General features: G+C 57.2%; 1 protein-coding gene across 1 annotated transcript; it reads right to left on the bottom strand.

Annotated features, from left to right (window-relative positions):
- Positions 1-36: 36 nt before the first annotated feature.
- On the bottom strand, positions 37-22908 carry Rhbdf2 (rhomboid 5 homolog 2 (Drosophila)). Its single transcript, XM_005407428.2, has 19 exons — positions 22720-22908; positions 11063-11237; positions 8947-9103; positions 8072-8196; positions 7390-7585; positions 7110-7307; positions 6107-6235; positions 5662-5780; positions 5335-5529; positions 4330-4441; positions 4021-4095; positions 3677-3838; positions 3207-3316; positions 3013-3076; positions 2816-2910; positions 2531-2606; positions 2290-2390; positions 2017-2170; positions 37-1327 (listed from the first exon to the last, which is right to left on the bottom strand). The coding sequence occupies exons 3-19, from the start codon at positions 9088-9090 to the stop codon at positions 908-910; spliced, it is 2475 nt and encodes an 824-aa protein (XP_005407485.1). The 5' UTR covers positions 9091-9103; positions 11063-11237; positions 22720-22908; the 3' UTR covers positions 37-907.
- Positions 22909-23042: the final 134 nt, after the last annotated feature.

The raw sequence follows: 23042 nt of genomic DNA, 5'->3' as shown, positions 1-23042 counted from the left end.
GCCTTCATTGCATGGGCAGTCTCAGTTTAAACAGAGTATTTCACAAAGAATATCATTTAATACATTTGAGACATCATCCATACAAAGTTAGCGTTACTTTTAAAAATTAGGACCATAATATAAACTAGTAAAAAACAAAACAAACAAACAAACAAACAAAAAGCCAGACCCAAGCACAACTGAGCCTCAGGCATCCCCTGAGAGCGGGTCCTCAGCCCTGTGTCCCTCACTGCAGCACAAGTGAGGCAAAGGAGGTGGAGACCACCTGGTGTCAGGGACAGAATACTGAGTCAAGGAGACTGAGGGCGAGTTGAGGACCCAGCCTCTGCTGCTAAAACAAGCAAAGGCTCCTAATGTCCCTGTCTGTTGTCTCCTTGCTTTGTCTCCGTGCCTGGACCAAGGCCGCAGCCTCTCCCAGAATGCCCTGTCCCGGAGGCTTGGGAGAAGGCTCACCAGGCCACAGATGAAGCAGGTATGCTCACAGGAGAGAACAGGGAGGGGACCACAGTGGTGATGCTAGTCCTGGGGCAACAGAGGGAGCAGCCATGTGTCTGGCAAGGGCTTGCTCACAGTGACAGTGACATCTGCTGGTGAGCAGATGCAGCGGCCCTGGGCCCTGGGAAGAAAAGAGACAGTCCCCAGAAGGGTCCCTGCAGGTGTGTGGCAGTGCTGGAACAGAACCTCAGAGAAGCAGGCATCCTGGGTGTCCCCAAGCTGGGCCAGGAACACTCAGGCCTGAGAAAGGGGGGGCCCATACCCCAAAATCTGCCTTTACTGGCTTTCCTACACAGACTCAGCCTGCCTTACTGGGCGAGTGCCTGGGCCCAGTGCCAGTCCCAGAGTCTGGCAGACGCAGCAGCCCGCTGCGGGCGCAATCCCTGCGACATCTGTGCCTGTGGGTCGGGGGTCAGTGCTGCACCTGGTCTAGCTTGTACTTCTCGCAGAAGTGGCTGGTGAAGGGAAAGCAGGTGAGGTCCTCCATCCAGGGCCAGTTGATGGGGTAGATGTAGAGCCAGAGGACCAGGGCGGCAAAGAGGCCAGCAAAGACCAGCAGCGACACCAGGATGAGCGCGCGCTTGCGGTACTTGTCGCTGGTGCCGAAGGTGATGTAGGGCAGGAAGGCGAAGGCCAGCAGCATGCCGCTGAGGAAGCCGAAGATATGGGCGATGTTGTCGATCCAGGGTAAGAGGCCACAGACAAACAGGAAGAGCACGATGGCCGACAGGTTGAAAAAGGCCTTCCAGGGCCGCTCCAGCAGCTGCCAGCTCTGGAAGAGCTCCACGAAGAGGCAGGCGAGGAGGCCAAAATGTGACCCTGCTGGGCCCACCTGGGACGGAGGAGGGGAGACATGTTCCTTGGAGTACCAGGTACCACCTGGGTGAACACCACCAGGACCTACCTCCTGGGCAGGGGGGAGACCCTCTCTCAGGGGCTGCGCACAGCCAGAGCTGCCAGACCAAGGCCGGGCCTACTCCACCCTTCCTTTCAGCACACAGTGAGCACCTGCTGTGCTCCTGCCCAGTGTGGGACCCATGCAATTAGCAGAACCACCTGGCTCTGGGTGGGCAGCTACAGTGGTGAGTGGGCAGGACAGGACAAGCAAGCGTTAGGTTGAAGGGGTCAAGACTGTAAGTCTGTCAGTGAAGGACAGCCGCACGGGCCCACCCTACAGACACTTTGTATACTGTTGGGAAGGCCCGTGGTTAGAACAAGGAATGAAGCAGTGAAGAGGGACAGGGAAGCTCTTGCTGGAGGTAAGCACTGAGCAGAGGGGGTTGGTATGGGTGGTGACTCAAGATCACCACTGTTCCCTCCTGCTAGGGATTAAGGGACCAGCCAGTAAGCCCCGGCTTAGCTGTCCACCCGCTGCTGAGCCCACACGGGCGGGGTCCCGTGTCCTTCCGGCACATCCCAAGTGGGCGGGAGGGGAGCAGAGGCCTGGCCCTGCTACAAAGCATGAGGCTGGAGTCAGAGGCACCGCTTCCCACCCTCTCAGCCCTTGTCCTGCATCCCTACCTCTGGCCGGTACGGGAGGAAGATGGCGCTGGCAAGGTTGCCTGTGATGCCACTGAGGATGAAGATGATAGCGATGCGGTGCCAGCCAGCCAGCTTCTCCAGGTCCCGCAGGATGGTCATTTGGAAGACCACAGACACGAGGCAGTGCACCAAGCTGGGGACCAGGGCACACGGGCATGGTCAGCACTTCAGGAGCAGCAGGGTCGGGCAGGTTAGGGTCCAGGTGGGAGGTGTCACAGAGGTCTAGGTTGGGGGCACTGAGGACCCTCTTACCCAGCATGTAGGAACAGAGACAGCCAGAGCCTGTAGAACTGATCTGGGACCTCAGGGTTGAGGAAGGGCAGCAGCCCACACACCTTGTCCAAGCAGTGCACCTGGGGGCGTGGGGAGTGTGTGTGGTCAGTGCTGGCTGAGTCCAGGGACCGAATGTGAGAGCCCCTGCAGGCCTCAGTGCCCAGCTTTCTCTGCCCAGGCTGACAGTCCTTGCCCTGACGCCTCCAAGACCTCACCCCACCTGCGAACAGAGTGTTGCCTCTTCATGGAAATAGCCGTGCATGAACTCACAGTACTCCCGAGTGGTGATCTCACAGCTGGGGGCACAGGAAGGAAAGAGGGGGCATGAAGAAGCCTGCCCACCTAAACTGGAGCCCAGCACCTGGCCCCAGCAGGCAGGAAGGGAGCCCTCAGCCCAGGAAAGCTCCCCTTCCTCCTACTCACACCATGGGAGGCCCTGGGCAGGGGGCAGAGGGACAATTATGGGAGGGCATCAGCCTAGGGGTGGCAGTACCAGCCAGCTCACCTGCCCTTGGTGCCAATGCAGCAGGGGCGACCCTTGATCGTGCAGTCCATGTGCAAGAAACCTGTGTGGTTGCTCCTGGCCTGCTCTGTGCAGATCTGCGGAGGGGACAGAGTTGGGGGCCGGGCCTGAGTGACAGGAAGCCATCCATCCGCATCCTTCCCAAACCACCTTCTGCCCAGGGGTGCTCACTCACTCACCGGCCACTTGGTGATGTCGTCAGGCCAGATGTGGGCACCACTAGAGGCTGGCTCCTCGCAGGTCCTGGAGGCAGAGATCAGATTGGGCAAAACGAGGGACTGAGACACCTCTGCCTGCCACGCCCACCCACCAGCATCCAAGCAGGCGGCCTGGCTTGGGCTACTCTGGACCCATAAGCAGCTTGAGGCTGTACCTGGGGTCCTGGTTGCACACAGCCCCGGACGTCCGCCTCTGTCCAAGATCAGACTTGTCCATGGGGGGCCCGGTGTCATCCTGCCACTTGACAAAAGTAGCCAAAGTCTCCTGGAGGGTGGAGAAGGGCTGGTCACACTGGGGCAAGGTCAGAGCACTGATGCAGACAAAGGACCTTCCAGGGCAGGGGCTTCTCCTGTTTCCCAGGGCTCACGCCCATCTCCCAGACCTCCACCATGGCCTGACCCTCCTGAGACCTGGCCTCTTGGGCAGGGGGCTGGGGGGCTGAGCTGGGGGAGCAGCAGGGACCAATCAGCAGCAGGGTCCTCTGTGCTAGACTGGGTGCCTGCAGGTGTGTATGGGGCTGCGGGGTTGGGGGGACGTAGGCAAACATCCTCACAGCCCTTGGAGTCTCCTCTAGGCCGCAGCAGGGAGGGACAAGTAGGGGTGGCAGGGATCGGAGGGCCTCACCGAGCAGTCTTTCCTCTGCGTCTGGATGCAGCCTGAGTGGTCATTCTGTACACAGCAGCCTGAGTCTCGCTCCAGGTCTCGCACCCGCCGCACCAGCTGCTCAGTCTGGCGGTCCTTCCGGATACAGGGGGAGAATTTGGCCCCCAAGTGAATCAGGTCAATCTGGGGGTGGGACAGGGGTTGGTAAGCCTGGGCCCAGACTGGAGGGGCCACCACTTCACCTCTACTCTGTCAAGTTTCCCCCAAAGAGGGGCCTCCAGGTAGGCAGCTGCCCACCCCCCCAGCCAGGGATGACGAGACACAGGGGCTCCCTGATCTGATGGCATCCCCCGCCTGGGCCTCACTGAGCTGGGGCCGATCCAGAAGTTCTCCTGCTGGATGTACTTCACGCTCTCGTATACACCTTTGTTCCTCAGCACCTGTCGCAGAGGTGGCACCAGAAGAGTGAGCCTGAAGCCAGGGAGTGGAAGAGGGGCAGGACAGTCCCCAAGGTGCAGCCTTTAGGAAGGGGCCAGGCCATGGCGGGCCTGAACACCTCCTGCTTGGGCCAGGGTGTTGGGGTGGCAGACATTTGGCACCCACTGTGCTGAAGCCTCAAGGGGAGGCTGGGACCCCGAGAGAAGACCAGGACCCCAGTAGGGAGCCCAACTCACCAGCTGGGTGGTGTGGTGCTGTGCAAAGCCCACAGGCGCAATGCCATACGTGCAAATCACCAGCAGCATGATGATGATGTGGACGAAGGTCAGCCAGTAGGTGAAGTAGGGCCTAGGGACAGAGGCCTCGGGTCAGCCCAGCCACACCAGGCTCGCTGGGGCTCTCTGTTCTCTGCTTCCATTCATCCCTCCCCAGAGCAGTTTAAAGATGCATCTCTAAGTGTCTCAGCTTAAAACCTCAAGGCTTCCCAATGCCCTGAGGGTGAAATTTCCAACCACTCTCCGCTGTAGAGACTGCAAGGCCTTACTGTGCTTGCCTACCTCTGCTGCTTCTTTCCTCTCCTCCTCTGAGTTTCTGGAACATATCATAGTTCCCGCTGTCCCAGGACCTTTGCACAACATTTCTGTTGCCTGGGAGTCTTTGCACATTTCTCTTCACCCATCTTACCCTGATAGCAACTGTCTCAATGAGCTCTTCACCCCCACTCTCCATCCTTCTGTCCAGGACACTCATTATACTCGTGCTTATTCATTATTTATAATTTGAGGTCCAGTGTCTATCAGGTCACACTGCCAGCATACATGAGAATCACCTTCCCCAACTTGGTTTCCCTCAAGGTCGCTGTGTACAGCCTCCCCCAGCCCCTCTCCCAGTCCAGCTTCCCACTGTCCTTCTGATCTGCCTGCTCCCCGCTCCCTTCTCTCAGGGCTACTCTGGGACCTACGTGTGGTGGTGCTTAGTGAGCCGAATGCTATCTGGGCACCAGGCTGAGGATGCAGCGAGGAAGCAGGAGGTGGTGGAGAGGCAGTGAGCCTCTGGGGCTCCCCAGGTGACGCTGTGCCCCAGGTGTGGCTACACTCCTGACCGCGGGAGATGCTCCTCTAGTGCTTGCTACCCACGGGGGTGTGCACACTTTGGGGGAGGGCCCAGGAGGACTGGGAAGCTCCCAGGCTCTGTGGCGGGGGGCGGGCTCTCGGGCCCTTGACTTGCGGGACGGAGCTCACCGGTGGCTGTCGAAGCTCTCCAGCTGCCGCTGCACTGTGCTGCTGATGCTGCGGCGGTAGCTGCGGTTCAGCCAGTTGCCCACCACACCCAGGCCGTAATGCCGCTTCTTCCGGTCGAAGGCAAAGTGCTTCACAGTGGAGGCAATGCGCTTGCCGCGCCGGGTCCCTGGGACGGGGGTGTGGCCACACTCCTTCCTTGAGGGGACAGCGGCTCTCACCCTGATGTCCCCTTGTCTCCCCGACGCCCACCCCCAGGGCTCAGAGGGGCTGGGGGTGGGAGTCAGGTATGGGAAGGCTGCAGGCTGGGTTGCTCCATCCCTCACTCACAGAGGGATCTGCACCCCTTCAGGGGAGACTGGGGAGGCTGAATGTGGGATCGCTCGGAAATAGCTGGCGGAGAGTGGGGGAGACTCAAACACGTCATCAGGCATGGAGCTCATTTCTTCCTGGGGTGGAAGACACAAAGAACGGTATAAGGAGTTACTGTCCCAAACACTGTCCCCCAGCATCCCAAATCAGGGGGAAGACAAGGGTGGACAGACAGGCTCTTTAGGATGGAAGGAGAAGCCACATGCTTGTCAGCCCTGATGGTGACTTTCCCTGTGGTCACTATCCCCATGCCAACAGCTCCATGCAGGACACAGCCCATCCCACCAGTAATCCACAGGCCTTCGGTCCTTTAGGGACAGGACATGATCAAGGCCAAGGCTGCCCCTCCCAGGTCCTAGGCTACCCCATCCCCATCCCCCAAGGGCCTATACCCCATGCTTGCCTTACTAAAAAAGGAGGAGTCAAAGGTGTCTGCTCCATCGACCACGTCCTCCTCCAGGAAGCTGGGGTAGGCAAAGCTGCGTTTGATCACGGGGCACCGCTGTCCAGTCACATCCAGCACTGAGCGCCCCTGCACGTGAGGCAGAGGCCTAGGTATCAGGACCAGGGCACAGCAAGCCAGGTCCCCAGCCCCTCAGCATCGAAGGACTTGCCAGGCCATCCCGGGGGCAGCACCTTGGGAGTGGGTTCCTGCCCAAGCACAGTGCACATGGGAGGTGTACACGCTGCTGAGGGTGGAAGGCTAGAATGCCCACTGGCCCTGACTACCCTCCTCTCTCCACGGTTTGGAGTCAATTCCTCTCTGGCAACCTCCTGCGCCTCTGACATTAGCAGCTGACATCCTAACACCCAAAGCATTCCAGGTTCTATACCCTTACTCTCCCCAAGGCTCTGGCTGTGCTCCCACATCTGTTTCTTGGCCTGGCATACAGGCCCCTGCCCACCTGTCGGATCTCATCTCCTCCATACCTTTCACAGTGGTCCTCACTAAAACATATCCAACTGCTTCCCCACACACCATGCCTTGGAAGGACCACAGGCCTCTGCTTAGCCATTTCCACAAGTGAGAATGCTGTTCCCTCCCTTCTTTTCCTGGGTTCCTGTCTTCCCTGACTCCAGCCTCTCTCCCAAACTGACCACCCAACAGTGACATCACCCCCACCTTGGGCACTTCCCATGCCTAGCAGTCACGGGCTCATTAACACAGGCAGGTGACTGGCAAGCACACATCTCACTTCTCACTTCCTTGGCTTACAAGTCAGTGCAGACTGGGCAGCTCCAGGTCCCTCCAGGTCCCAAAACTGGACAGGCAATGTGGGGCTCACGTGGGAACTGGGGCATCCTCTCTTTCCAGAGTGCCAGCATACCCACTGGCCTTGCACAGCAGGCAGGCATCTGAGTGGGAGGAGGAAGGTGGGGGCCCTGACTGCAGGAGGGGTCCCCACCTTGAGGAAGGCGGCAGCAGCCTGGAAGCTCATGTGGGCCACGGACATCCTCTTGCGGCGGGGCAGGTAGCCGGAGCGGACGCTGGTGAAGGAGGTGAGGGACAAGACCCCAGGGGTCAGTGGCGGGTGGGGGGCGTGGGGCCGGTCTACCTCGTCTGGGTGGCGGAAGGCCCGGCCTCGGGCCAGCGGATCCACAATCTGGAAGAGACAGAGGGTGAGCAGGGTTGACCAGTCCCCAGTGGGGGGAGCCAACCGGCCACCCGCTCCCCACAAAGTCCACCTTAGGCATCTTGCAAGGCTTTGGAGACTCAATGCCCTGGAAGGACAGCCCCTCCTGGCTGGGCAGCTCCAGGTCCCTCTGGCATGTGGCCTTGAGTCGGCCGTAGCGCATGCTGCAGTGGTGCAGGCTGCGGCGCTGCCAGTTCTGCCGCTTGCCCTCCCAATCGCCGCTGACCCCGAACCACTGGGCCGTGCCCCTGCAGAGGAGAGTGGTGGGTGGGCGGCGCACACGAGGCCAGCACATGCACCCTGGAAGCACAGCATGTGTGCAAGGGAGGTGACACGGGGGCGAGGGTGCACGTGTACACTGTGGAGATGTCCACACACTCCGACCCATATGCCTTCTGGGGAGAGGGGGATCAGCCTTCCCTGAGCCCCTGACTGGAGCCCTCCGAGCAGAGGTGGAGTGCAGGCTGCATCATAAGGAGGAGGACTGGGAAGAGGGCCCTGCAACTTCCTGGACCTTCTCAGACTCTACTTGGTGGCTTTCTGCCAGGCACTTGCCTCTGGGCTTCCGTTTCCTCATCTACAGCATAACATTAGACTCTCACTAAGGCAGACAGCCACCGCCTACTAACGTCTTCTTCCTCCTCTGGAAGGGACACAGGGACAGGCTCAGCGGATGTCCAGGTGCCCAGAACCTACAGGGCGCCAGGATGGCCGGGCAGAACGGGGATGCTCACTTGCGGATGCTCTGGGACAGGGAGGCCTGGCGGCGGAAGCCAGGGCGCTTCTCTGCACCATCTTGCCACCGTCCCTGTGGCTCCTGGAGGCTGACGCTCTTCATGTAGGTGGGGTTCTTGGGCCTCTGCAGGGAGGACAGGTGGTAATGCGTGCCGTCTGCCAGCAGGAAAGCCCCCAAAACAAGCTCAGCTCCACTCCGCCCCCATCCCAGCTGCTTCCGTGCTGAATTAGTTTATTAACTAGTTTGCTTGTTTTGGACCCCAGGGGTTTGGGCGTGCTAGGCAAGCCCTCTAAGAAGCCACACCCACAACCCTTCATTATGCATTTAAAATCCGTTTTCTCCTGTCTCCCACCAAAGCCCACCATGCCTCCCTATCCAGCACCTTTTGGTTGCACTTTGTACATTCTACACAGCTCCTGGGGTGAGCAGGCGGTGCGAACATAGCACCCCTTTATGCCCCAGCTCTGTGGGAAGCCCACGCCATTTAGGGGCTGTCCTCAATGAGCTCTTTATGGGGCGGGAGCTCATTACCATCTTCCTGAGAATTCAGGCACTGCACAGGCAGGCTGCTGGAGCTGTGAACCCCATGTCCCTCAGCCCTCTGAAGGGCACTGAGAGCTGGCTGGGTATCTGCATGCAAACAGCCAGTGCCCTGGTGTGCCCAGGAACCCTTTCTCAAAGACAGCCTCTCCTGTGCCCTAGAGCCCATGCCCCAGGAACTTCCTGTAGTATCTTATCAGGCCCAGGAAGAAGGCAGGAGACCCAGGGGCCAGGCTGCACGGGGCCTCTTCAGGAAATGAAACCGTCTGAAAGGTGTCATGTGGGCATATCTGCTCCTGTGGCAGGACAGTGAGCCCCAGCTTGGCCCCTCACCTGGGGGATCGTCTTGTCCTGCTTGCTGGGGGCCTGGGCTTCAGGCGGTGGGATAGTGATGGACAGGTTGGGCGGCTTCCGGCTCTGCAGGCGGCTGCTGGACACAGAGGAGAGACTCCCGCCATTCTTGTCAGCTGAGGCCATGGTGGACAAAAGGCTGGAAGAGACGGGTACAGCGGGGTGGCAGCACCCAAGGGGCTGGAGACTCTGGTGCTGGGGGAGGCAGCCTAAGCTTGGAGCCAGACTGCTCAGAGTTGGCTCAAAGCCAGTGCACCTGGCTGGGTGGAGTATATATCCAAAGCCTATTTCTGACCTTCATTTGCATTCTACACCAGTAGGGCTCAGGAGGGCCTCAACTTTTAACCTCACTCCATTTCTGGCCTCACAGCCTCAGACAAGAACCAATCCATGAAAGGAGCATAAAGATGCAGGATCTGGAGCTAGAATGATCTTGGCCACTTGGTCAGGGCAGGCCAGGGGCCCAAGGTCACCTTCCTGTGGCCAAGGGGCCCTGACTTTGTCTGTGGGAAGGGTTTAGGGGAAGGGTTTAGGCGTCATCCCGGGCCGGTATGTGCAGCGGCAACCAAGGGCACAGGTGCTTCCTGGAGTGGGGGTCCTAGGCTGCACAGCAGGAAGTGACAGCTCAGCTTAGCTCCTAGGGAAGACAAACCCACCATGCCAGTCCCTGACCCCTACAACTGTCAAGGTAAATGAAACCCAGGCACAGTGACTGATGCCTACAATCCTAGCTACTCCTGAGATGAGAAGATCGCCTGACCCGTGAGTTCAAAGCCAACCTGGTCAACACAGTGAAATACTGTCAAGCAAAGGAAAGGAGAGGGGCATGGAGGGGAGGGAAAAAGATGACTGGAAATCCCTCCTGTCTGCTATTTTTTCCACAGTGGCAAATACTTCATTTTAACAACAGAATTGATATGGGTGCATTCAAACAGAAGACCTAGAGCTGTAAAGCAGAAAGGGATCTCTGGGGTCCTCCTCCAGACCTGCCTCTCTGCTCCTGGAAAGAACATGGCTTTAAAAACTCTACACATCACTCACTTCTGATCCACGGTGTGGACCTCTTGCCCCATCTCCACATACAGACAGGCAGACAGACAGACAGACATACTTTGTCTGCTCTGAAAACAGCCAAGATTTCACTGAGTGGAATGCACCAAGACTGACTCAACGGATGGTTATTTAGGCTCTTTTGTCTCCAGCACTGCAACAAACACCACTGCCCTACTGTCAGTGGTGGTGAACCTACGGCACGCATGCCTCAGTGGGCTGTCTGTTACCACCAAGCTCTAGAAGGTTCGCCATCACTGCCTGAATGCTTGTTCACGAATTACAAGCACTAGGAAGGGAAGCTGGGTGAAGGGCAAGCACATCTGCCTTTCCGCAGATCCTGCCAAATGGTCCCAGACAGAGGTAGCAATTCACCGTGCCTGGGCTTCTTCCTTGCTTGTGCCACCAACCCCCAATTCCCCTCTGCCTGTTTCCTTCTCTTCCTTGCAGCCTGTTCTGCCCTAACACCTTTTCCTGGGTAAAACCCATGGCTGTTTTCTCTCCTCCATTTCCAACATCCTTGGCAGAGGGTTTAGTTTTTCCTCTCCTTCTTCAGGACCAGGGTGCTGACCACATCTTCTGATGCGGGTGCTGGCCAGAAGTCACGATCAAAAGCACTGGGTGGTGCCAGGTATGGTGGTGCATGGGTGTAATTCCAGTGCTGAGGAGGCTGAGGTAGGAGGATCTCTGCAAGTGCAAGGCTAGCCTGGGCTACACAGTGAGACCAGTGTCTCAAAAAATCAAACCAAACTAAACCAAACAACAAAAGCCTCAACGGCTGCTCCACAGGTGGTGGGCCTTGGCCCAAGTCAGCCACTCTGCCCCCAACAGTGGAGAGGGCAGCTCCTTCTGACATCATGAACTACAGCTCAGATGCCACCTCCTGTCTGCCTCAGCAGCCTTTCTCTCTCTCTGCAGTGATCTTTTTCATTCACTGGTGTCTTCTGCCGTGCCCACTTGAGTGCCAGGGCAGAGCCAGCCCCTCAGGTGCCTTTAGTGAGTATTTGTTAGGAGCAGTCATGAGTGAGGCTGCCTGGCTCCAGCTTACCTTCAATCTGGGCTCAGCCTGCGGCTTCCTGGGCTTGTGGGAAGGCACCTAGAGCATGTTCTGGGTCTTACCGCCCCTGCACAGATGCTTTGGAGTCCAGCCTCAGTCTGGGGATTGGTGGACAGACAGACAGCCGAACACCCGGCTCCACGTCAACTTCCTTGGTGCTATCAGCCTGAAAGAAGGAAGGGCGGTTCAAGAAAGCTGCCAACCACTGAATCCTTCCTTTTCTGTTTTTGTTTTATCTTGCTTTGAGTTCTGGGCATTGAACCCCGGGCCTTTGCACTAAGTGAGCTACACCCTTAGCCCTTTTTTGAGAGAGGGTCTTGTTAAATTGCTAAGTTGCCCAGGCTAGGCTTGAACTTATGATCTTCCTACTATAGCCTACCAGAGGGCTGGGATTACAGTTGTGTACTACCAGGCACAGCTCATCAAGACCCTGTCTCTAGAAAAGAAAAGAAGAGGAAAGAAAAGAAAAAAGGAAAGGAAAGGAAAGGAAAGGAAAGGAAAGGAAAGGAAAGAAAAGAAAAGAAAAGAAAAGAAAAGAAAAGAAAAGAAAAGAAAAGAAAAGAAAAAAGAAAAGAAAAGAAAAAAGATATAGAGTAAGGGCCCTTTGCTTGGCAGCCTCACCCACCCTGAGGCCAGCATGGGCTCCCAGAGCCTCGAGCTGTCTACCTTGCAACACCTAGCGGTACCACTGGAGCCTGGAATCCATCCTTTTTTAATAAGGGTTTTAAGTTTTTATCAGTCATGTTTGCTGTACATAATGATTACATTCATCGTGAGGAGGTGGAACCTGTACATATCACATCTCAATTCTTTTTACTTCCCCTTCCCCTCCATCTGTAGGTCCCCTACCCATCTACAAAAGATCTCTCCCCACTCTCTCTCTCTTTCATATAATCTTTGATTTTACCCTGTAAATTATTTATACTTACGGTTTCTCCCAGAAGAGAACCCATGCAATATTTAAGCCTGTGTGTCTGATTTACTTCACCTAACATTATGGTCTCAAGGTGCATCCATCCCTACTCTTTTTCTGTTTCTAAGTTATTAGAATAAAAACATCCAATTTTAACAGCCCAGGAACTGTTGGCTATCTTCTGATTTTGACTTCCTGTTAAAATCAGCGTGACATTTACGACAGTGTTGGAACTATCTGAACGTATTTTGTTGTTGTTATTAATAATTTATTGAGGTGAAATCTGTACAACATAAAAATCAACCATTTTAGCTAGGGATATGGTTGAGCAGCACAAGCACTTGCCTGGCAAATGCAAGGTCCTGAGTTCAATTTCCGGTACCAAAAAATTTTTTTTAAAAAATCAACCATTTTAGCTAGGGATATGGTTGAGCAGCACAAGCACTTGCCTGGCAAATGCAAGGTCCTGAGTTCAATTTCTGGTACCAAAAAATTTTTTTAAAAAAATCAACCATTTTAAAGAAAACAACTCAGGGGCATTTCTGTGTGTTTTTAGGAAGTCTAGTATGGGGTGATCGCTGAGGCACAGCGAAGCTCACAGCAGGTCCTTCTGGGAACTGACCCCAGGAGCAAGCGGGTGCCCCAGTGGCTGGGCAGCATTAAATCTCCTGTGTGCTGAGCAAGTCCTTGTCTCCATTCTTAAAATACTCTCAAGGTCAACATCACTGATTCTTTTTTTCCCCCTGTGGTACTGGGGATTGAACCCAGGGCCTCTGCTCTGAGCTACATCCCAGCCCTTTTTACTTTTTTTAAATTTTGAGACAGGGGTCTTGCTAAGTTACACATGCTAGACTCAAGCTTGTGATGCTCCTGCCTCAGCCTCCCAGAGCACTGGGATTATAGGCCTGTGACACCGTGCCTGCCCATTGCTTCCATTCTGTAGTGGGGAATGGAGGGCCAGAGAGGCTCATTAACTTGCCCAAGCTCACAGAAGAGGTATAGCTGGGACTCAAGACATCTAAGGTCTTGAGCCAAGGTCTCCTGGGGGAGGCAGGGGCAGGCACTCTCCTTATCTAAAGTGGGAATAGGGCATGCACTCAGGGTTGGAAGACCCTCCCCCAAGGAGCCAAAGCTGACAGTCAAGCAGGGAAGGACACTGAGTCTAGTGTGCCAGTGCTTTTCAAAGCAGCTCCACAGAGGCCTGGGGCTGCTTGGGGGGCAAGGGGAGTTGCCTGGCAGCCAACAGAGGCTGGAGGCAGACCCAGGTCCCCTCTGATTCCACTGGGCATTGCCCTTTTAGGCTTTGCATATGGATGGGGGTCTTTGGCTACAGAAGCCCCTCACCCCAGGTGTGGAGTGCTGGGTGAGGGGGGACACCCAGGTTGGCTCCTGGGGCAGTGCCCTGGGCACAGGCTGGCCCACTTCATCCGGGGGGCCTACAGCCTGGGCTTTGGCCTCTGTTATCACTAAGTCCTGGTGACCTTAGCCCACACCTCTGCGAGATCACAGATCCATGACCCTCCCTTTGGTTGGCCGCTGGCTCCAAGGAGCCCTGCAGTCACCGAGGACACTGCTGCTCAGGGACAGCTTCGAGGCAACAGCCTCCCCTGGGGCCTCCACAGGGAAAGCTCCCCTAGTATGGCCTCCTCTGGGGCCAGGGTACAGTGAGAGGACCTGGGGTAGGCACTGCCCTGGGAAACTGGCACCAAGGAGGAAGGAGGAGCCAGTGGAGGAAGCCAGGTGGCAGGGGAGGTGGCCAGGCAGGCAGGATCTTTCTGGAGTTCAAAGGGTATCACTCTCAATCCCCCGGAGTCAGAATTTCAGATCTGTCCCACATCCTACCAGACTTTTCACCAGGAAGCCGCCTCCTCACCACCAGACAGAATCAGCCACCACCTCAGCTGCTGCCTCACAGCATCTTGCATACTTGCCTAAACACCGGTCCCCTATCTGACCCTGGGCAGCCCAGGGGCCCATACCCAGTGGGCCCCCTGAATGGCTGGCGCCGATCAGTCCATACAGATCCTGCCCAGCTTTCACCCCCAGTCCCACAGCCAGCTCATGAAGCAGCCCTCTTTGGAGGGGTCCTCTCAGTGCTGTCCACCCTGTCCCGGCCCCTATGCCTGTTGCAGGGCCAGATGGAGGATGCTGGGCACTGGCCCAGAGGAGTCCCCAATGGACCCATCCCTCAGCTCCCTGGCCCACCGCAAACACTACTTTCAGTTATGGGGAGGCCTAGCCACCCCTCGTAGCAAGGCCATGCCACCCGCACTGGGACCCTACCCATGAACTCCTCTCTGCCGATCTGAGGGGAAGAAGAGATACACGCTAAGGCCGTGGGACAGAGAGAGTGGGCTAGTACCAGGGCCATCTGGGGACTCCAAGAGTACTGAGCTGAACCTAGAGAGGAAGGGCAGGACTGGTGAAGAGGCAGGACCTCAGGCCTCTCCACCACCTTCACAGAGAAGCAGCGAGGGTCCTGGGCAACAGCCCACAGGTGGCTTCACTCAGTGCTGCAGTTTCCTTTCCTGTTAGTGGCAGGGAGGGGCCTGTTGGAAAAGGTGATGGTCCAGCTTCGCCCCCTGCCCCAGGAAGCCCATACATGGAGTCTTTTCTGCACCACTTCTTACAGGGCCCTCTGCACCGTGGAGCGGAGGGGCTGCCAAGATCACCAGGCCCCACTGTGTGCAGAGGTGGATGGGGTAGGAGCCCAGCCCCTTCTTCGTGCTCAGTGGGTTGGCAGGTACCTGGAGCAGAGGTAGGCACTGTCAGAACCACTCTAGGCTCTTGCATGAGCCACATCCACAGCAAAGGGCAGAGGCCACGTAGAAAACAGTGCTGGGACAGTGGAGCCACCCTGCTTATCACTTATCTCCCGCCCCCAGATGCACTTGCTCACTGCAGAGGAAATTGTGACATCTTGGGACCAGGCTTCCTCCTGCCTGCGGAAGGACCCCAGACTCTCTCCAAGACCCCAGGCCTGCCCTCTCAGCCTACCTGGGGTCGGGTAGGTGGGGAGGCTGAAGGACTGGGCCACCTGCACAAGCCAGATCCTGGGGAGATGTCCTCCCCAGAGAAAGATCTTTAGCCTGGGCCTGGGAGGAGCTGGGAGACTCCAAAGGGGCCCAGCTAGAGGGACTGGGGCTGTGGGTAGGTCAGATGCCATTTCCTCTCCCTTCAGGATGGCGTCCAGCATGGGGTGGGGGTGGGACAGATCAGAGGTAAAGTGAAGTGTCTGTTCAGATCCCTGGGGGAGCACAAGTTGAGCAATCTGGCCTGGGGCCTGGGGCCAGCACCCCTCTGCAGAGAGAGACAGCAGCCAGGCTCAGGTATACACAGAAATGCAGACTCACAAACCACCACTGCTGCCCAGAGAATCCGGTTTCCCCACAAAGGGTGGAGCTGGGCACTCCCAAGCAAGGCCCATCTGGCATGGCTAGGGTAGGCAAGGCCACCCCAGGGAGGTCCACCAAAGTATCACCAGCACCCAATATAGGCAGGGTGCTGGGGGGGTGCCCCTGCCCCATGGTGCAGAGGGTACAAGCCCAAACTCACAGCTCCAGGCCCTGTCCCCTCCCAGCCTGCCCCAGACCCGCACAAAGTTCCACCCGTATCCGGCTGAGTCCTCCCTCTCTCTATACTGCCAACCACCAATGCCCCTACACTGGCAGGTTTCTGGAGGCTCCGCCATTCTCACTAACGATGAATAAATTCCCCACAGCCCTGGGCTCTGCAGACTTGCCCAGAAACTTAGCCAGAAATGAGAAAAGAAGGGAGCGAGCGGCCCCGGATGAGGGAGGAAAGGGGACCCATTCAGAAGGCGGGATGTGACCAGGAAGCAGAGGCCCTCCTGCGGGGAGGGGCTGGTCACTTGCACTGAGGAAGTGAGGAAACCACAGCCCGGCTCAGAAGTCACTTCCAGCTCTGGAGCTCTGAGGGCAAGTCCACTGAGTGCCCCCAAAGAGTAGGCGGCTGGAGGGAGGGGGCAGTGGAAGGCCAGCTGCAGCTGCGTCAGACCTGGACTGAATGACAGGGTGACACCGTGGGGTCGAGGGCACAGAAGCTGATTCTATGCTTCCTGGCCACAAAAACCAAAACTCAACCTCCCTCCCAGGCCACTAGTAGGAACCAGGGTGTTTTTAGAAAGCTTCAAAGAGGAAGAAGGCGCTCATCCACTGTGCAATCCCCGGCAAAACTCTAGTTCTGCTGACCTCCGGGAGCTCTCCGCCCCGTCTGCTGGCCCGGAAGGAAGGCTCAAGGAAGCACTGTCATCCAACCCTGTGCCCCCCTGGCCACCCCCACACTGTGACTCATCCCCGTACCTCCCAGCCCTGGTGAGAGGCAGTGGGACACAGCAAAGGGCAGGAAAGTGAAAAGCCAGCTTGCCAGAGGTCTGGGGACAGGACTTGGGAAGGGCCATGAGTGACAGAGAGAGGCACCACCAGCAGCAAGAGGCCAGGTGGGAGGCCAAAGGGCGGCGGGCAGAGTCACAGGAGAGGAGGGGAAAAGGACAGCAGCCCTGAGCTCCCTTCCAGGACCCACTTCCCCAGAGGACAGGAACTGGTGGCGCAGCCGTAGACACACACAGCACACTCCACCTGAGGGCGACAGCTACCCACAAGGAGGGAAAACAAAGTGGCCTGTGGGTTCACACCCTCAGGAACCCCACAAACAGCCGCCTTTCCCAGGGAGCCCCCAGCTCTCTCCCCCTCCCCCTCTCAGGCTTGCTTCACATTCAGTGCAGGTTTGGGGGCTTGGCGGCTGCTGGCGTCTCTGGGCTTTTCTCCATCACACCCCAGGCTCTGGGCTACTCTTGACCCAGTTAGAGTGGCTCGGGCGTCAGAGCCCACCACAGACACGGGAAGCGGGTGCTGGGCTCCAGGATCCGCCCCGAGCAGGGTGTGAGCCTGCCTGTGCATGTAGCAGTGGAGGGGGTACACACTGTTCCTACAGGGCTGTGCCCCACACCCTCTGCCCCAACCTTCGGCGCTTTCTCCAGACCACTCACCAGAGGAACTGACACAGAAGCAAACCCTTCCTCCTCTGCTGGGGACCCTGACCCAGGGAGTGGAGAGAGCTGGGGCTGTCCCCAAACCCAAGATGCAGCAGATGCTGGTAACATTCAGAGCAGGCACCACGGATGTGGGAATGCGGCCAGGCCTCCCCAACTGGGCACCCTCCCACTCTGGAAACTGCTGGACCCTGAGAGCTTCCAGCAGGTGGGGGGTCAGGCCAGTGGACAGCAGCTGGGTAGAGATGCAGGTGTCCTGGACAGGACCCAGGACACACTCGAGGTAGATAACAGCAGCGCCCAGAGCCGGAGGGTTGACTGAAGTTCTGGGGGCAGTAGAAAGGCAGTGGACATGTGCTTGGATCCCAGGATGATCACCCAGCAGCATGGCCTCCTCTGGGAAGGCCAAATACTCTGTCCCAGTTCTGTGGTCCCTCGCTGGGGCCCATACACCAGGACACAGGAGCGGTCTGGAGAGGAAAGGGACACACCGGGTGTCACATCAACACAGGGTTGGTGTGAACTGCGCTTTGCTCTAATTTCCCAGATGTGCTCACGGGCTTAGGTAAGTGGGAGTTGGGTTTTTACTGGTCCTGGGCAGCAGCAGAGGCCCAGCACATGCTCAATAGTTTGGGCAGGTCAGGTTCAGTCTGGGGCAGGAAAGCAGACAAGGTGCACTCTACTTCCATTAGGGGCTCCTTGGACTAAGGTGTGAGCACCCTGTGCACACAGGTGAGGCTCACTGGGCTTGCAAATTACATGGCCCCGCCAGTGTCCACCATCTCCTCATGGTCTGACTGCAGACACTGAAAATACTGCCTCCCTGGGAGAGACCAGGTCATAGGCCTATCCCTAGCTGCTGTGTGAGCTTGGGCCAGCCACTTAACATTTCTGAGCCTCAGGTGGATTATGCACAAGATGCTGATTAGCCTCCCAGCATTTTAGATCTGGTAGCTTTGTCACCACTAACCAGGGCTCACACCAAGAGCATACTCAGCTGAGGGACAGTCTCACCTACCTTACAGCGAGGTAAGTACCCTGCCCAACGTTGCTCAGCCATGTACAGACCCTGAGCTGGCCAGCTGGGAGCACTCAGATCTGGAAAGAGCGACAGGTCACCCTGGCCTTATCCTGAACACGCCAGAAGCAGGGGTAATGGCCATCATCCTCAGTTCTGCCCCATCTGCATGGAGCCCCTCTGCAGGGAGGGAACATGCCAGGCAGACACTTTTCAGCTTGTAAACAGTCATTAAGGAGCTAATAAACCTGATTTCCCAGAACCCTGCCCTGGGGCTCCCCACTTGCCCTGAAAGAGGCTGGCCCCAGCCTCAGTGGCTGCCAGGGCTTGAGGGCACTTGGACACAGGCCCACCTGGGCTATGCCCATACTGGGCAGGCTTGCAAAGCCACCTGTCCACTGCCTCCCCTCCCACCTTGCTTTGGGGCAGTGTGGGGTTCTCTTGTTGAGGAAGAGAAGGTCTGGGGACCAGAGGCAAGGCCAAAACCTGGCTGGGCACTGGGAGGCTGTGGGCACACTCCCACTGCTGAGCCTGTTTCCTTGGCTGCGAGATGGGTGGTGCCCTGCCACACAGCGAGCCAGCACAGATGACAGCAAAGATCCTGAAAGTACAGTGCTTGGCACCCAACCAACAGTAGGCTGCCGGCTTTGTTTTGTCCTGGCTGAGCTCTGCCACCACCACTCACATGGCCCCTATATCTGAGCCAAGAGCACCAGGTGTGACAGGGCTCTACTTAACAGGTAGGGAAACTGAGGCTCAAAGAGGCTGAGTAACTGTTCAGTCAGGGAGAGGGTGAGGCTGACCCCCAGGCAGGGTCCTGTGCTCTTAACCTCCATATTCTGCGGCCTGCTCCCTGGAAGTAGGGGTTCAGGAGGCAAACTGATGCACACAGGGGGCTGGCTCCAAGCAGCTGGGGTGCCCAGGCCTTTGGCTCATGAGCCCCTCCCACCAGCAGGCAGAAGTGATAACTCCTAAGGCTTGGGCAGCACTTCTCAGTTTCGCAAAGGGCTTTTGCAAACATTATCTCATCTAATTGAGGTGAGCAGCAGGAGGAGGCTGTCATTAAGCTCTCTGGCTGCTGATAAGGTCCCCAATCCCATAGCAGGTCCCCCCATCCTGTTCTTTCAGGTGGCTGCAGGAAGCCAGGACATAGGGAGACTCATATGAATGGGAAAAGGCACCCCATGCAAAGGATCAGGGGTAAGAAGGCCTCCTGGTGACACCTGTGACACTGGGCACAGGTGCGGGAGCCCCGTGTGGGAAGCAGGGGAGAAAAAGCCCATCTACTCAGCCCAGACCCAGCCTCAGGAGCCTTGGCCAGAGACAGCCCAGTCCAAGGGCATCACCTCTGGGATCCCCAGTACTGTGAGAGATACATAGCTGGCAGGTAGGGACACCCTGGGAGTGGGCAGCAGTTCGGGCCCAGATGGAAACTCATCCTCATTTCCCTTGGCCCCCACCCCAGACGCAGCTGTGAACAGAATAACACCAGTGCTGCTCCTCTGGACGCACGTTCTTACCTGGCTCAACAGCCCACAGGGCAGGGCCTCTGCCACAACCCGAGTGTGTCACGCATGGCAGCCATGCTCCTAAGATGTCCCAAGTCCATGACCACAATGGTTCCACTCACTGTGTCCCCGTAATAGCCACACCCTAGCTAGTTCCCACTGGAGTCTTCATCCTACAGTACTCCCACTTTTCAGGTGGGGAAACTGAGGCACAGACTGTTTAAGTGACTCGCACCTTCCTGGGCATGAGCTCATAGACCACTATGCCTGCTGGCCCCTGAACCTTGGCCCCAAGGTTGGAATCACCTACTCCCCCATCCATCACCATGCTCAGCCCATGCCCTGGGCCAGTGCCCACCTGGCTCAAACCACGATCCTGCAGGATCTAAGCAGCACTGAGCCTGAGCTGCTGCTGCAACTTTCAGCCACAAACTTGCCTCTGGGTCCTGGCATGAATTTACTGAAGAGCCCCTTAAAGGTGTGTGGGCAGCTCCGTACCTCCCTAAAGGTGAGAAGGAAAGAGGAGTTTCCCTTACACAATCTATTTCTCAGAGAGACAAAGGTCACTTGAGGGGCAGTCCCAGGGAAGTCCTTCTTTTGCCCAACAGCAGGGCACGTGGCAGCTTCTCCTGTGAGGACGCCTGTGTCCTGAGAGCTGCCTGGGCCTGGCAGCTTCTCCTTCTCAGCCGCCGTGCTACCCGAGGTCAGCCAGCACTCAGCAGCCACTGGCAGCTGCTGCTCCTCCCCTAGCCTGGCTCAGCTGGAGAGGAAGTCGGGAGCCACTTCCGACACACTGCAGATGTGTGAGCTCACTCTGGAAACTCCCTTGGGCTTCGGGGTAACACCTAGGCCTGCTCCAAAGTCTGTGGCACAGAGATCCCAGGGGATGTGCAGGTGGAAGGTCACCAGGAAAAGTACACATATCCTTTACCATACACCAGGGACAGGTGAGGGTGGGCAGACCCAAAGGGAAGCGTTGGGCGCCTCATCCAAGTCACTGGGACACACTTGACCTCCTCCTGCTCTGAGCTAGTGTCTGTCTGGGGCAAAGTTCACCCAAGTAGGTCAGGGATCCCAGTGGAAGCTACAGCAGTGTCTAGAGCTCAGGCTACAGACAAAAACCCCCCAAAAAACAAAAGAACAACCCACCACCGGCCCAGAGCAAGACTGAGACCCCACAGTGGCCCTCCAGTGTATGTGTGGGCATGACTCAGTCCTCCTCTTACAGGAACAGAAGTTTCCTTCCTGGACACTACAGTGAGTGTGGGTGGGGGGGACACCAGGAGTAGCAGTGGCTCAGGGATGAGCCAACCGTGTAGGAGTCATGGGTAGTTTACTAGGCTTTGTGAGTGGGCCTGGGGGTGAACAGCTCCATACAAGTCTGGATGCTCAGGCTTGTACCTCAAGAGACACACGCAATGGAGGCCACCATGACTGTTGTCCGTCCAAAGGAAAGGTGGGCATTTCACTCTGGTCTGTTATGGTAAAAAGACCCAAACCCAAAAACCTACTGCCTGCCCTTTTGCTCTGCCAGGGTTTCCAGGCAAGGGGGTCAGGTACTAGGGGGACAAGATGAGGGCAATGGAAAATTATTAGGGAATGGAAAGGGAGGGCCATGGAGTGGCCTGGGCACCTGGGCACAGATGTGGCTGCCTCATTTGACCCTGTCCCACCCTACTGCCTACTGATCCTCAATACCAGAAAGCTGGGAGTCCAACTCCAACAGTTCCCTGTCATCCCTACCAGGGACTGTCAGGCCCGCAGCTCTGTCCTTCGTTCCTCACTTCTGCTCAGCTAATGTCATGAGCAGGGTGCCTCCTCCACTAGCAGGGTTCCCACCAGCACATGGGCAGCTTATTACTGCGGGAGGGAAGGTCAGGGAGCCACAGGAACAAGGAGCCCTGCTTCTTCTTAGGTATTACTTTCCTGGTATAAGTAACTGGAGGAGTTCCGTGCGAGCTCAGAAGGGAAAATTCCAGCAGGTCACATGGCATCACACATCCACACCAGTTTTAGCAATCCAGCTTTGGGAAAATCTGTGGGTCCAATGTTCACCCCTGTCACCTCCCATTCTCAGGGATATCTGAACTCATGGGCTGGCCTGGCTCACCCTGCACGGCAGGCTGTTCTGGGGTGAAGGACCCCATTTCCAGCTTCTCCACAGCACCCAGATCTGCTTCCTGCTGGGCCTGTGAGCAGAGGAGAGGCAGACTCCAAAGCACCACACTCACCAGGGGAATAACTGCCCGCACACCTCCTTACGCACCCAAGCTGCTCCCTTCACCACTGAGGAAACTGAGGTAGAGAGGGGAATCAGTGAATAGCACCTCAATGCACCAGGCGCCTGGGGGTCTAATCTCAGCACAGCACTATCAATTTTTTGGACTGAACAGTTCTGTTTGATGTTTAGTACCATCCCTGGCCTAGAACTTCAAAAGGCCAACAGCATCACTTGCATTCCCTCCATATTCTGTGACAACCAGAAAGTCTCTAGACTTTGCCAAATATCCTCTGACGGGCAAAAGTCCCCTACCTTCAATCCCTCAATAGCCTGGAATGGTGACACATATCATAATCCCAGCACTCTTGCAGGGTGAAACAGACAAATTCGAGCCCAGCCTGGGCAACGTGGTGACTCAGTGAGACCTTGTCTCAAAATAAAATTTTTTTTGAAGGATGCAGAGATGTAGCTCTGTGTAAAGACCCTGAGTGCAATCCCCAGTACTTTTTTTTTTTTAAAGTACTAATTCCCGGTTGAGAACCAGTGTTCTAAAACAAGCTGCACTTTTTCCCCTCCCTGCCCTACAGAGTGACAACAGCATAACACCGATGTTGGGTTCATTATTCTACCAACAAATGTCACACGCAGTGGGGTTCTAGGTCTAGCTTTGTGAGGGCGATTTCTCAGGAACATCTCCTCTGTCTCTTTCTGTCTGTCTGTCTGTCTCTGTCTCTGCTTCTCTCACAGCCCCAACCCTAAGCTTTCTCTGAGCTGGGAAGACCTGGGAGCTGGGCTGCCTCTGTCTCTGGGGTAGGTCAGCTCTCCATAACCTTCAACTCGATGCCCTAAACAACAGCAGAGGGGGCCAAACTGGTGAGCGGCAAGCCGAGGGGCTCCTGGGTCCCCCTGCAGCGCTCCGGTGCAGCCTGGCGGCGTGAGCCCGTCCCCGCCCCGCCCCCGCTCCGCCCCGCCTGCACCTGTTCCACCTCGGCGAGGCTCGTCGCCCAAACTTCGCCCCAAACTTCGCCCTGCCGTCGGTGCTCAGCCGGGAGAAGCGGGAGGGCGGGGAGGGCTGAACCTCTGGCACTTCTGGGGCGAGGGCGGGGCCGCGCGCTTGGGCCCGGACAGTCCCCTCTCCTCCTTCCGGGCTTTCAATCGACGTGCCCCGTGCGCAGTGACTCAGGCTCGCACCCCCTGTCGGAGCCCAGCGCCGGCAGCCCGGGTCCCTCGTACCCGCGGGCGCAGAGTCCGGCCCCGGCCTCCGAGCGGGCCCACGTGGGCCCCGGGCGCTCCGCAGGGC

This window comes from Chinchilla lanigera, unplaced genomic scaffold, assembly GCF_000276665.1.
Source record: "Chinchilla lanigera isolate Chin_1 unplaced genomic scaffold, ChiLan1.0 scaffold00105, whole genome shotgun sequence".
NCBI lineage: Eukaryota > Metazoa > Chordata > Mammalia > Rodentia > Chinchillidae > Chinchilla > Chinchilla lanigera.
The sequence above is the reverse complement of the archived record's forward strand: the minus strand, read 5'-3'. Positions and strand labels throughout refer to the sequence as shown.